Below are 15,560 nucleotides of genomic sequence, written 5' to 3' on the forward strand. Positions count from 1 at the left end.
ATTTTTTACCTTTTACCTTCTTCCAGCTCAAAAAGTCCTGTCACAACTGCAGGTCATTGGAGGATGCAAACCTTCACGGTGGGAGTGTCCTTCCTTTCCGGGTCCTGGGGGATACAGGAGCTCGTCCCTCTGATAGAGGGTTTTTTTCTGTGGAGAGTATTTTCAACCACCTTATCTTTCTTGACAGTTGCTTTCTAGCGAAATGCATATTTAATGATCTGCCTCTAGGCTTAAAGATACAACAAAAGCACTTTAATGTGCTAATAATTCTACATTTTAACTTTATTATTTCCCAGTATCACTGGTTTTCTGTAAGTAGTGTTTCATTTTGTAGCTAACATGACCAACATTTCAAAAGCGTTCGAGTTTGGGATTAAGCTTGTTGGGTGAATTGGGTTCACTTAACTTTGCCTTAAAAAAACTATTTCCTAAGAGTTAGAGAGAGGAGAGAGAGAGAGAGAGAGAGAGAGAGAGAGAGAGAGAGAGAGGGAGGGAGGGAGGGAGAGAGAGAGAGAGAGAGAGAGAGAGAGAGAGAGAGAGAGAGAGAGGAGAAAAAAATAGCTGGGGGGAGGAGGAGGGCAGCTGTCAGCTTTTACCTTTCTGTCTTCTGTAGGAGCTTTCCAAAACAGAGAATGATGAATGATTTATTTAAATGAATTTATTTTTCAACTTAGGGGCATGCTCTGAATTTTTAAAAAAACTGACTAAAACGTACTCCCTTTTGCTTTCCCTACTGCGGGGAGGGTAAAATATGATTTTGAAATAAAACAGCCTCATTTTTACTGCCTGTGCAGACCACTCATCTTGTTCAACTGAATAGGAGATTTTTACCTCTCTCTTCTATTCTTCCCCCAGCCCCTGCTTTCTTAAAAGATGTACAAAGGGACATTTAGCAAGTATGTAGTGATGCATACAGACTGTAGGCTTATACGACACACTTCAGAGTCTCCGGATCACTACACTTGCAAAACGCAGGATTTTTTGGGGCCTGGGTTTTTAAGTGATTTACCTGAGACCCTTACCCTATGAAGACGGGTAACACCCTATGTATGTAATAAACTTTAGTTTAATAAACTTCTTTTCCAAGTAAATGCACAGAGGTAACCACTATTCAGCACAGTGTTTAATTTTTTTTGTCTGAAGTTGACAGTGGACTGGACTAGGAATAGTGGAACCACAGGTCAAAATATGCTATATTTCTGGGCTTCGGAGTCTAAGAATAAATGAGTTTGTGAAAAATTGCTAGAAAAGAAGAATAGAACCCTTCATTTTTAAAGGTGAAAGCAATTCTTTTCAAAACATTGCTTCACGAACACACACAATAAACACACATACACACACCCTATGAAAATACAGATATGCCACGGGACAGCGTATTGGGTACATCATGTAAATCGTGTTTCAATATAAGTAAGCCCAGCTTTTAGAAACAAAGGTGAATGAAGGAGTAGAAACGTGAAGCTCCGGGGGCCCTTCAGGTAGAAGACAGTGAAGGAAGTGAGCTTTAAATTGATTTCCTTAGCACCTGTGTGATGAGTCCTGGAGTCACACGGAACCACGGCACTTGCTGCACTCTAAGGATGAACTCCCAGGTTCAGTGCTCCGAAAAGCTTGACGTTCACATATAGGATAGGTCTATGTGTCCTAAACTGACAGCCCAAAACCTCCCGAGTGTATCTCACCAATACCAAAATATTGGAGGAGTATATTGACACAATTCTGACAGTTACGCAAATGAAAACAGCGCTCTAGGAACAAAATAGTTACCTGATATTTCTATGCAGGTCATAGAAGGTGAAATTTTAACACCTCTTTTTTCTTATCCATATTGATCACAGTATACTCATTGAGCCCAAAATTAACAAGAGGTATATTAAAAAAAAACATTCCGGCCATGTTTCCAAAATAGTAACCATATGTTATACCATAAGCAATTACCTGGTCTTGCTAGGATAAAAAAATCCATGTGCTTTGTATATTGATCACTTCTGCACAAACCTCCACTCTAAAGTCTTTCAAAGGAATCCTCAAACAAACGCACAAATGTCCTCAGAGGCCTTTTCTCTAAAGACAAAGGCAGAATCCTATTGTTGGGAAAAGTCAACCTTATTATCGCATTTCCAATAGTACCATTCATCTTTCAGCGTGAGGGGCTGACCGCTACATCAGTGGTGTGGCATTTGTAAAGCAACAGATTCTCAGTATATTATCTTAAGAATCAGGCAGGCAAGTCTCCCAGTCATGCATGATTTTTTTTTTTTCCTGCTACAATCTACCACCACAGAAAGAAACTTGTCTCACTCAAGCAGCTAAGGCAACCTAAAAAAAAAAAAAAAAAAAAAAAAAAAAGAAAAAAGAAAAGAAGAAAAAACAAAACGGTATCCCAGCGCTGTGGGGCTGACTGTGCCGCTGTGTCCCCCTTACCATAAATGAGCAGTTTCTTGACTCATTAATAACAATTTCCCTTAAAAGAAGTAATCCCATATCAGGCAACCCCTCGCCACCATGCACACATCCCAAAGGCTGCAGATAGCTCCGCTCAGTCGCCGGCAGCCAGCTTTCCCACACAGAGTCCAGATGGACTGTACCAGAAGCCAATTCAGCGTTAATAACTACCTACTCCGCACAGTGGAGAAGCCTTACGTGGCACAATGGACTAGGAAACAGGAAAAAAAAGAAAAGAGAGAAAAGATAGACAACCAAATTCTCCAAAAGCACGGAAAGCAAGGAACAGAAAGAGAAGCATGAATTTTTTTTCTAGACTTCTACGAAGGGGGGCGGGGGAGGGAAAAAAGGAAAGGAAAAAAGAAGAAAAAAGAACCCTTCATAAACATAGGGGAAAATGAGGGGGTGGGGTGGGGTAAAAACAGATGCTGCCCAGAAAAAAGTGACAAAATATTACCTCATTATTTAATAAAGCAGCATTAAGCGTCCTGCTGATTTCAAACATCTTGCCACAGATTTTGTTTTAAGAGAAACAGATAGAATCCTTTGCAAAGCACTCCGTCTGCAAAGGGTTCTTCAATTTTCTTGCGCACCACGGAACAGTCAATATATTATTTCCCCAGAGTTCGCACATTAAAACCTCTAGTCAGTGAGCTGAATTTTCCCCTTATCTCTCACACAGTAGCCTCCTGTTATATGTACTGCTCCCTTTGCAAGAGCAGCCTGCCCCAAACATGGCTGGTTTAAACTACTCTTTAAAGTAACAGTTCTCTATATAACCACCAGGTGGGTAGAGTGCTCAGATCGAAATAGAGAGACTCAAAAGGTAGGGGTGTGTGTGTGTGTGTGTGTGTGTGTGTGTGTGTGTGTGTGTGTGTGCGCGCGCTCCTGCTTTTTCCGTGTTAGGTATAGCATGTGATGTGAGAAACACCAGCATCCTAACAGGCAAACTTGTCTCTACCATATTATGTCTAAGTAAATAATTTTCTCCTCTTGACTTAAAGCAAGGAGACAAAACAGAACAAAACACTACCAACCAATTCTAATAGGAACTGTTATAAGAATGAAATACAAACAAGTCTTGTTTCATTCTGTAAATGTTGAATGAGGGACATTCAATTAATCCCAAGAAAGGGAGAACGTAAAAAGTCCGTGAAAATATTTTCTCTTTACAATGAGAGAAATATTCACGTGAGATGAAAGCTGGATTCAGATGTGTGTATGCTATGTGGATAAAACACACACAAATTGGAGACAAGAGCTGAAGGTATAACGTATCTTCTGAGTTTATTTGACATCGTCTCAACTGATTTAAATGACCAAAAGCTTAAAAGCAAAGACACTGAAAAAAACAAAAGGCAAAACCAATGCTAAGTATGTCTTTTAAAAGTGCGATTCTATGACCAGCTACAAACAACCACAGGCTCAAACCAGACATGTGTCGCCACACAGAGCTCTTCTTTCCCCTTCAGATCTGCCCTGAAGAGGAACACTTTTGGAAGTGTACCTTACTTGTTTTTTTTTTTTTTGTACCACTCTATTCCAATTAATCTGATCTTCTGCCAAGAATAAAGAGAAGCCCCAAGTTGAAATCTTGTGAAGATGGAGAACGGGGTAATATAAGGATCTGGAGCTGTATTGTTATGTGGCCAGATCAGAAGAATCTTGCACCTGTCATTTACTTTCCCATGTGTCTACATCAGAAGGCAACACACACACACACACAAACACACACACACACACACATACCTGGCATTTTGTTTTTCTTGGCTGGACAATATTGAAGCTCTGAACTTCCACCTCTCTGGAGACACAAATGCCAATTCTTGTATTTTTCCAGTCCACCGAGGCAGCATTTAACTACACAAGATAGCAAATGTCTCCTTTATCTTTAAGTCAAGTCTGCATCATTTAATAGCATTTAACCTCCTTGCATATATTAAGTTTCAAGTGACAATTTTTAACTGGGGAGTGAGAAGGAGGAGTTGCTCTCATCAAACTCCGGTTGTATGGAATAAGCTAATTTGTACACTCACCATATGTCTTAAACACTAATTAAAAAATGTCACTTTCTTCAAACATTAAAATGTAATCAGCCTAGTAAATAAAATATTCTCGAGTTTTCCTGCCTTGGTGATAATTTAAAGGGTGTTTATCACAAGGTAACCTTTCTAACTTGATTACCAAGGAAGACTAGATTTCAAAAGGGAAGAAGGAAATGCTAAGGGTCAGGGCTTTGGGGCAGGCAAGAGAGAAAACCACTACTGTACGGGGCCGCACAAAGGGAAGTAAGATGAAGTGGGGGTCTAAAGACCCATAGTCTTGTTACCCTAAGGCAAATCCAGCCAGTCAATACCACCCATTGACGGTCTACCATCTGCCATGCTACCGAAAGATGTGGCTAAACAGACCTGTGCCATATGACCGTGGCTGGCTCATTTTCAGTCCATTAGGGCATCTCCAGAGCATTCACGTGCAACACACAAAACTCCAAGTCAGTCTGCGCCTCTCTCCACACCAGTCCCCCGAGCACAGCTGCAGACCTTGCCTCCTGTTCTGGCTGTCCAGATTGTCTCCTCTTCTTGCTCCTCAATTGAATTAGCAAAATGGTGAGGGAAGGTGGGACACACACACACACACACACACACACACACACACACGCACAATTGCTGCTGGTTCTTCTTCTCTGTCATGCAGAGATCTGGAATTCCATGTGCTCTGTCCTAATAGAATTATGGCGCACCATTTAAATAGCATCATCAGTGACTGCAGCCTGACATTTTCCCGTGGTTCAGCTTCCTTTTATCCTCTCCCCCTTTCAAAACAAGATATATAAATGGTTGCTGTTTCTCTCTTTACAGACATTATAAATAATCTTCTCAGACAATGGGATACTACTAGATTTAAAAGCTTTGATGAAATCTAAAGTTTAATTTTCCTTTGTTGAATCACGGTGTTGGTTGTCTTCTTTTTTTTTTTTTCCCTGTAGAAACATTAAATCAGTTTTATTGGAAAGTGGACACATCTCGCTGGAGCAAGAAAGATGCACCAGGCTGACAGGGACTTTGCGAGAGGATTAGAAATTCACTGTGGAATGTTCTCTCAGAGATATATGATCTGTTTGATGCCTTTCTCCCTCCTAAGTGGCATATCTACTATAGTTTGTGGGTGAGTGCTACTGCCAGGAATGCATGAGTAAAGATGTCTGTCTGCTTGAATTGCTGAGTTCCCCTGTGCAGGTAAGCTGACCAGAGCAGACTTCCATACCATCGCCCACTCTCCTAAACTCATGCTTGAGTGGCTCCCGAATGTAGGTTTCTTTCCAGAGACAATGTACGTTTGTTTGCCTTCTCAAATTTTCCTTGGACTACACTCTTCAAAAAACTAGTATGACTCTCTGGAGCAGAAATGGAAAGGATAAGGTTGCTTTCTTAAAGAAGTTTTCTAAAGAGGACATAATTTAGCGGTAGCAACAGTATGGACTTTCCTCTGATACACTCCCAGCACACGATGCTCTGCAGGGTCAGCGTGAAAACATACAAGGATTTCAGAAGATCCTGCATTAAGGGATTTGAGACCTCTTAATATTAGTTCAGAAGAGCTCTGCTAAAAGGAAAATAAAAACAAAGCAACAAAACCCTTGTCTAAATTTAAGTTAAAAAAAATTAAAAGTACAGCAAGTGATCAATCTGGGGTAGCTGTTAGGCTCTTGAAGGATATAATGTTTAATTTGCTTAATTCTGTTCTGAAAGTAATTCAATGTGTTGTAAACAAAGGTCCAGGTTCACTTATAATTTTGCAGCTGATAATAATGAAATAGATGCATTATAAAAGGCAAGGAAGTTTCCAGCTTAGGAGAAAAGAGGAGAGGAAGGATGTGAAAGGAGGGAGGGGAGGGGGAACAAAGAATAGGGTTGGTTGTTTTTTAGACAGCAGAATACACCATGTAGCCTCGTACCAGAAGCACACCGGTGTTCTAGGCACCTGACAGCGCCCCATCACAGCCCGTCACAGCCCGACACAGCCCGTCACAGAAATGTGTCTGCCTTATCTAAAAGTAAGCTTGTCCCTCCATCATGGAGCAATATACAGAGTAAAATAATTGTTGAATGACTGAAAAAGATGGACACAGTCAAGATGAGAAAGGGAAGGGAGGGCAGAGGACATGTTTCACTTTTCTCAACTGAAGAAGACCAACAGACTTGTTTCATGTGTTCCTAGCCAGGTATGGCTTCCAGTTGTCTCATTATAATCTGTTACGATTAGGCTGTAAATCGAGAATGGGGGAGGTACAAAGGATTAAAGCTGGAAGGCCAATATTCCAAAAGCCCAAATGACAGAATTCCCAAGCACACTTTTATTTTCCTCTTCTACGTCTAGAAGAGCTCAATGATCATTGGTTGAATTAACTTCTATGCTCTCTTTTGTGAACAGCACAAACATTATATATGTAATATTTAAATATATATTAATTTATATATAAATAATATATATGGGTGAAGATCAATAGTCATATATACATATGATATATGTATATATAATATGATATACGTATATATACTATATACAGTAGTGTATATATATATATATATATATATATATATATATATATACTGTCCCAAAGTTTAACTCATTTACCCCAACTAGGGTAAAAAGATAACCCAAGCTTCATTACTCTTAGCTTCCTCATCTGTAAAATGAGCACAATAATTTTCTTAAAGTTTGTTATTAAAAACAAACATAGGCTTGGTGGGGATAGCATCCTACATGGCAGTCTTTTTTTTTTTTTTTTTTTTTTTTTCCGGAACTGGGGACCGAACCCAGGGCCTTGTGCTTGCTAGGCAAGCGCTCTACCACTGAGCTAAATCCCCAACCCCTATGGCAGTCTTTTATTACTAATATAAAGAACATAAGGAATGAATCAATCAGTGTTAGCTTCAAGAGAAAATCTTTTTGAAGAAAACATGATATAATGACTCTTCAGACAATTGGAGAATAATAACACAGCAGTAACTTACAAAGGTTTGAACGGACTTTCTTGGTCCTAATGCTTGATGCAGATAAACATTTACTTAGCCTTGTGGGCAAAGTTTAGTGCTAAATTCTTAATGTGAGATGCAAAAAATAACTACAAATTGCAGTCTTCACCTTCAAGGAACTTACAATTCGGCTGGAGAAGAACTTTGGCTGGCGTGCATCAAGTCCTAACAGTAGAGGGAGAACGTCAAAAGACAGTATATTCTGAAGATGCTAATTTGGGGCTACGCTTTAAAGAACGACAGAAGTTTGCCAGTAAAGTTACAAGATTTTGTTTCAGAACAAAACTTGTAGATGAGAGTTGAAAAATGATATTAATAGCTAGATTATTCTGGCCATACCCCTTCCAAGGAAGCCATTGTAACTGCTCCTATTTTTAAATTATAAACAGAGCACTATTATATACTGAAGAATGTAAGGGCCTTTATTTAGAGGCACTGTTGTAAAGGGAACAATAATTAAAAATCAGTGTCTATTATGTGTTAAACATTGCATAAAATGCTTTGCTTATGAATTTCAATCTCACAACCCCAAGGCTTCAAATGAAGAAATAAGTTACCAGGACATTTAAGTGTTTTTGTTAGGATCATACAACCATTAAGGAGAAATTTTAGGTTTCATATATGTGTTCCCAACTTAGTCCACATGTTTTTACTATAGCATAGATATAGTACTTTCTATTTAAAAGTGTAGGTCTAAATAAACTTGAATATTATTCTATGCACTATTTTACATTTAAAAATTCACACTAAGAGATGGCTCAGTGGTTAAGAGCACTGACTACTCTTCTAGAGGTCCTGAGTTCAAATCCCAGCAACCACATGGTGGCTCACAACCATCTGTAATGGGATCTGATGCCCTCTTGTGGTGTGTCTGAAGACAGCTACAGTGTACTTATATATAATATATAATTATAAATATTATAATGTATATTTAATATTTAATATAATCGTATATATATAATTATAAAAAGAGTAGTGTCTTCGACATTTGCCGACTTGCATAGTGATAATAACTGGCATAACCCAAAATACCCATGCTTAAGGCTTGTACTGCCATTTCAATATCCTGCCACCAGGTGATGATAGACCCTGACCTATAAAACAATTAAAAGCATCACAGATGCCCACTGTTACGTCGTGTGTATGCTTTCTGGTCACTGGAAGTAGATCAGAAAGTGCCTGATCATTGGATGTTTACTAAAACCTGAAGGCATTCACCATTCAAGACATTTTATATTAAATGTATTTCTAAAAAATTCAACTGTGAACATAATCCCAAACCTCGATAATATTTCAACAATTCTATTATAGACTGTATTCAATGAATTACAGCCCATTGTTGCTTTTATGCTGTACTGTGAGATTGCATGGTAGAAATTGTATGTTATTTCCTTAGAACCCCCAGCACATAGAAAATCAGTACTTGGGATATGGTGGGCACTCAATAAAAGAACATAAATTATTGATTCCAAATATTTTAGACAAACTTATGAATGAAATGCTTAGGGCACAATTATTTGGTACTTTATGCACTAATGCATAGTTCTCTGTATTGACTTATCATTGGGTTATTAAAGAACAAAAAAACTTTGCTGAGGTTGGGCCCTGGCAGATATATTAGATTAGCAACCGTAGCTGCTTTCCTTTCAAAGGGCAGGCACTTCCCTTGTGTCTTAGCCAAGGACCTTGGAGTTTCACAGAACCCTGCCCTGCTATGTGGCCTAGTTTCCATGTACAACTTTCATACACACAAAGAGGTTGCTTCCTTTCTCCATGAGAGGGAAGGAAAGGTGAAAAACATGAGAGTGGTGCTAGACAACCGTCACAAAGAGGCAAGTCTCCACTTGACCCTTCTTACTTTTCCTTCCTCTCCTGCTCTGAAGCTGAGGGAATGGTTTTACTATTTCTATGCAGAGGGGTAAAGTTGCACATTAGTGCTGAGTAGCTCATTTCCCTTAGCAACGCCCTAGCAACAGCAGCTTCAAGTTCAAAATACCTCCTTGAACAGGATCACATCTTTAATGAAGATGAGTATTTTTTATGTACGGCTTTTGGGCAGAAGTTTTAACATTACAACCCCCTTAAGTACTGCTGCTACAGAGTCCTACTACATGTAAACCTTTTATGAGACATTATAGGCAACCAAAATGATGCTGGCCTCCTACAAACATTCAGTCCCTGGAAAATCCCTGGCCCTACTTTGAAATTATTGTTAAATACATGATTCAAAAAAAAAATCAAAGCACCACTTACCTTGGGTTCCTACAGAAGTTATGGTTACATATAACTCTTTCAAAATGTGACATTTTTTAAAGATAGGATACTCTTGTAACACGTCCATATCAGATATGACTATTTAGCTATCCATCATGACACCTGTCCTGAGAAGAGGAAATAGCTAAACTCACGGAGTTGAAGGTCAACATTAGGTATTTATTATGCTACATGGAACCTAAAGTTCTGTGCACAGTAGAGATAAAACACAAAATCATCCCAACTTAGCTTCAAACTAGGACTTGGGATTCATGATTTAATACTTAGCTTTTCTGCTTCATTATAAATAAAATGGAGTACAAGGCAACCACTGCCCACCACATTTGACTGTACATTGTCGATGAAGGGACAATGCTATCAAAAAGCATTGCTATCCTCTAAAAATCCCGTGGATCTAAATGTGTGCCATATATGTTTTGTCTAGCATTAAGGCTTCCAGCTTGTTCAAGACTTTTGAAACTCTTAAGGTTTTATTACTTAAATACAGTGCAAACTCCAGTTTGAAATTTGTTTGTTATCATCTGCTAGTGTATGGGCACCAAGAGGCAGAAAGAAATGAAACACCCAAAGCACAGCAGTCCCGGCCTCTGCAATTTTAAAGGTGTATTATCAAATTAGACCATGGAACCTACATGCGCCAATTCCAAGACACTGGGCACCAAAAGATGGACTATTCTCCTACACCTTTCATGCAGTAGCAGTAGACGGCCCAGTTGAGCCACCTACTCAACACAATGTTATGCATTTCCATGTACAGAAGAATGTGTCTAGAATAAGGGACTTGATGCACAGAAGCTGCTCCAGCCGTTTTCATGAGAGGAAGATCCATTTTGATTTACACTAGAGGGTATACAGGGAGGGACCAGGAAACCTCGAGAATGGTCAGTCTTCGCCATTTTTGTAAATTTAACTCAATAGGTTGTATGTGTGTGTGAGTGTAAAAATTGGTGAGTGTACTTACTGTGTGTGTGTGTTCGTGTGTGTGTGTGTGTGTGTGTGTGTGTGTGTGTGTGTGTGTGTTCATGTATGCTTAGTCATGTGCCATGCACATGGGGTACAGAGGACAAGCTTAGGTACTGGGCCTCTACTTCCACCTTGTTTAAGATAGGGTTCTTCCTTCCTTCCTTCCTTCCTTCCTTCCTTCCTTCCTTCCTTCCTTCCTTTCTTCCTTCCTTCCTTCCTTTCTTTCTTTTTTTCTTCCTTCCCCCTTCCTTCCTTCCTTCCTCCTTCCTTCCCCCTTCCTCCTTCCTTTCTTCCTTCCTCCCTCCCTCCCTCCCTTCCTCCCTCCCTCCCTCCCTCCCTCCCTCCCTTCCTTTCTTCCTTCCTTCCTTCCTTCCTTTCTTCCTTCCTTCCTTTCTTTCTTTTTTTCTTCCTTCCCCCTTCCTTTCTTCCTTCCTCCCTCCCTCCCTCCCTCCCTCCCTCCCTCCCTCCCTCCCTCCCTTCCTTTCTTCCTTCCTTCCTTCCTTCCTTTCTTTCTTTTTTTCTTCCTTCCCCCTTCCTTCCTTCCTCCTTCCTTCCCCCTTCCTCCTTCCTTTCTTCCTTCCTCCCTTCCTTCCTTCCTTCCTTCCTTCCTTCCTTCCTTCCTTCCTCTCTGCTTTGTACTATAAGCTTTTGTTTCTGCCTCCCATTTTACCACAGATTTTTCTGGGAATTCAGGAATGTGTTGCCGCACCAGCTTCATGTGGGTCTTGGGTATTTGAACTAAGGTCATTACACTTGCACGACAAGCACTTCAACCTACTGGGTCAGACTTCCAAGTCTTTAAACTCCTATTACTTTTCAACTTACCTTTACAGTTTAAGAACTTTTCATTAACAGGGGAAAAAACTTTGGATGAAGGTTTAAAATCTTCCTCAAATGAAGAACCAGGTTCCTATTGTATTATTCTGACACCCATTCTGGTTACTAGAAATGTTTTAATAACTCATGCTTCTGTTTCTGTTGGTTCTTCTACTTGGAATGCCTTTTCTTCCAGAAAAGTCACATTTCTCCTTCAAAGCCTTGACCGCAGCAAACAAAAGTAGCTTTTCCATTATCTGAAGTTTGCTGGGGCCTGTTCTTCCTGCCCCACAGACTTGATGCTAGAGCATCACCACAGTTATTTACAGGGCCGTTTCTTCCAACCGCTTTCAAGGGGCTCAAGGGCAAAGACTATTCTTACTTGTCTTTGTTTCCCGCTAGTTAAGCACAGTGGCTGTCAGAGTCAGTACTTGGTAAATATTTGCTAAAGTGCCACAAATACACTCCCACAACAGGCTAAAATATGACCTCCCTTAGAAATACATGAAAATAGATGCATGCAAAAGATAACTTGAACTCACCCCCTCCAAAGGAATCTATTTCTAGGGTTATAAAATTTAACTTAGATAAAATTAGGGTAGTGTCTTTTCTTTCCTAGAAATACTCAAGTGGCTGGAACAAGAAACTGTAAAATACAGAAACTTCTCTGTGAGGCAGATCCACTCAGCTGAAGCCATGGGATTTTTACCAAAGACAATATTTCATTGATAAAGATAGGAGTGGTGTGTATAAAACCTTATCTGGTATAGATAACATGGAGGATCTGCCCACAGATTAATGTATCCATAGCTGGAGAAGTTTTCAACTACAGACGATTCCAGTAGACTTGAACAGCACATAAAAAAATAAAAACAAAAAAAGTTTCTCAGTTACAGTGTGAGAATTCACCACTGACTCATATTCCCGTGGCCTATGCAACCCAACCAGGACTTTGAAAAAACTCTAGGTGATGTAAGTACTTAAGACAGTTAGTGTTGTCTTTAAATATTTAAGACGGAGCAATCACATAGTTGTCCATATGTATATATTAATGACTATGCATTTATCATGTATTTTACATATATATGTATATATAATTTAGGCAAAAAGAAGAGTGCATAGCTGCACTTCAGAATAACCAGTTTAAAAATCTACAAGATTTATTTTCAAATAAAGGATGAAGCTTAAATTTCCTTTTGCAAAAGTGTTTTTTCCTCTGAAAGGAAATTTTGTAAAAAATATTCCCAATATAAAAATAAATAAAAGACTGCTATTCTCTTAGGGGAAGAGTAAGCCTCACCCACTTAATGTTGACCAGCAGTCTTTCAGTTCCTGAGGTGCCCTGATTAACTCATTGGTAAGTGGAGAAATCAATTTGGGCCACTGTAGATAACACTGCACAAGTCAATGAGGAATAAGGAGGCAGCGTGGTTAGAGTGGAATTTTAGAAAGGTCACTGTGGCTACTGGATGAGAGTTCATCAAAACTACAGGTAAGAATATGCAGGTGCTAACAAGTCAGGACAGGATCAAGATAGGGTTTATTTTCCAAGTTCTCTTCGGATTGTCAATCTCCAGGATTGTCAGTCCCCACTGTTTATTGTACCCTGTGTTTCTTTCTTTAGTTGAAGAAGAATAGGGGGGTAGATTGTCAAAGTTTAAGATAGTTTTAGATAGATAGATAGCAGATAGATAAAACAGGTTTCGATATGAAGATGAAGCACTGTCATCCTGTCGCCTAAGGTGACACAGTCGATGGGAACGATGGTTACAGAACTTGACATTTTCACAATGAGTGGTCTGCAGAAATACCCAGCAGATCTCTAGTCAACCAAGCACATGTATAGGACATTGTTTGCTGACAAAAACATATGTACATTCGTGGTCTTACTTTGCATATCTATCTCTCTTATTAAGCTGGAGTTCTTGGAGGATGAAGCTTAAATGAAATTCATAATGAGCAATGATTAAATAAATTAAGAACTGCAAATTCCCCAAGACCAAGCTTCTAAATATCTGCTTTACTTCTGCGTTATTATGAGAAAGCTCTAGGTAACATTGCTTTATTTGTGTAGAGCCCTTCCATTCAACAGTTACCTATTGAGCATTTGCTTTGACAGGTGTTATCCTTAGATTTCCTATATTCATTCATTTGACATCAAATAATTCTTTTATACAAGTACTGTTATTGTTATCAGTTTACTCATACAAAACCCAAGAAAGGCCCATGGAGAAGAAACACCTATTTTTGACTAATTATAATCCTTAAACGTTTGGTACGTACTGTATTAGTCTTGCAACCAGCTAGATAGATAGGATAGGTAAGGTAATTGCTCTGAAATATACACCAAGGAAAGAGTATCCTCATCCTTAGGGTCCTTGGAGCACCTAGAATAGAATTCATTCAGCAAATACCCATAGTATGAGTGTTGAGTCAGTGCTCCTATCGCTAGTAGCACATTTTCTGTATCAACCACTTTTCTTCGCTGATGCTTGAGAAAAGGGAGCTCTGAGCGCAATCTAGAAACATCTCAAACTTCAAGGTTTCCATTTAACATCTATGTCGTCCATGCTTGGCGTGCGCTGGCTTACCCAATTAAATGGGAGTCTGAATTCTTTCCCTCTCACCAAGCCATACTCTCTTAACATTCCCTTGAGTTCACAGCTTGATTTCTGAAAATTTTAAAATGGCCAAGCAGTTCCTTGGTACTCATAACGTCTTGTTCTCAGCTTGGGGCTTGGGAAATGCAGCAAAGATGGTATGACGTTCAGGATCCCTGAGTATTTAGAACTAGACCTCGGGGTCCAGGATTAGTCATGAAGGAAAGTCAGAACAAGATAAAAAAAATACGTAACTTACTAGATGATGTGGGCCAGATTGAAACAATTCTCTAAATTCAGAGAATTGTACTAAGTCACTATGGGCCTAAGAACAAGCTAACAGGCAAATCTGACAGGACTTCCTTGAAATGACCATGCCTCCATTGCGTACCAAATTCTGCCTCTTCCCCACTTGTATAATTGCCATATGTGCTCTGTACAGTTATTTGTATTCATTGTTTACCTTTATGTGCTATTTCTACAAGGCTACAAGTTTTAAAAAGCAAATCCTGACTCCCCTTTGTATCTGTATTTGGTACAAAGTTTATGGATAGACCTATGGGTGAATGGATTAATAGGTGGATAAAGTCCTTTAAAATAGAGATCCCCACTACCACCACACCCCAAGCTTTAGCTGATACAATCTTATGAAGTACGGTGAGAACCTTTGCAGCACATTCGTACAGTGGTTTTGGGTGTTAATCTTGCATTTGTGTCAGTTAGTCTCTGTGGACCTCAAGTAGCCTTAAACGGGGACATAGCCTGAAATACCCAGCTCACAGGACAGTAGCTGTGAACTTTAAAACGTGATGGCAGAAGTGAGGCAGTCTCTAAAAATGTTTCACTATAACATGATCTCAAGGGAGAAAAGAAAGCAGAGGCCATTGTAACTAGAAACATTTTTAATGGAAGCCAATACTTTTTTTTTCCACCATCTGAAATCGACTCAGGGCTGTGATTTTTCTAGGTCTGTTATAGAACAATAGGTGGTGACACACTACTGTGTTGGGAGTCTTTGGGATGAGTTTCTTTTTCTCTTGCTACATAGGAGAAAGAGGATTTGTCTTCTTTATGGGACTTGGGTTTCAGCTCTCAAGGTCTAAACATTTTTGATGGCCTTGAACTAATTTCGGCCACCAGCGACAGAATGGGAGTGGAAAAATCCCCATCACATCTGCCTTGTCAGGGGGTAGAAGGGAGAACTTTCTAAATAGCCTCATTATTGGTCCCAGCTGAATTCTGCTCCTGTTCCATGATGCCAGCAAAAGCATTTTAGTAAGATGCTGCCAGCATCAGAAGCAGATCCACTTACGGTTTCCTGTAAGCATATCTGCAATGGCAGAAGGTGGCGGGCAGCCAGGTGTGAGCGTGCGTGCTAAAAATCTTCAATACGTCAAGCTGGAAGAACAATTTAAAAAGTGAA

General features: G+C 39.6%; 1 protein-coding gene across 5 annotated transcripts in view; it reads right to left on the reverse strand.

The window, feature by feature from the left end:
- Window positions 1-15,560, reverse strand: part of Elavl4 (ELAV like RNA binding protein 4) — a 143,689-nt gene that overhangs the window by 83,368 nt on the left and 44,761 nt on the right. The window contains exon 1 of one of the 5 annotated variants that reach the window (XM_006238591.5): window positions 2,903-3,205. The exons of 2 other annotated variants lie outside the window; for them this stretch is intronic. In XM_006238591.5, the coding sequence (XP_006238653.1) occupies window positions 2,903-2,950 (48 nt within the window). In that variant the 5' untranslated portion in view covers window positions 2,951-3,205. Of the gene's footprint in view, window positions 1-2,902; window positions 3,206-15,560 lie in introns of those variants that run through there. 2 more of the 5 variants (XM_039110515.2, XM_039110516.2) reach the window with 2 other exon arrangements.

This window comes from Rattus norvegicus, chromosome 5, assembly GCF_036323735.1.
Source record: "Rattus norvegicus strain BN/NHsdMcwi chromosome 5, GRCr8, whole genome shotgun sequence".
Classification (NCBI taxonomy): domain Eukaryota; kingdom Metazoa; phylum Chordata; class Mammalia; order Rodentia; family Muridae; genus Rattus; species Rattus norvegicus.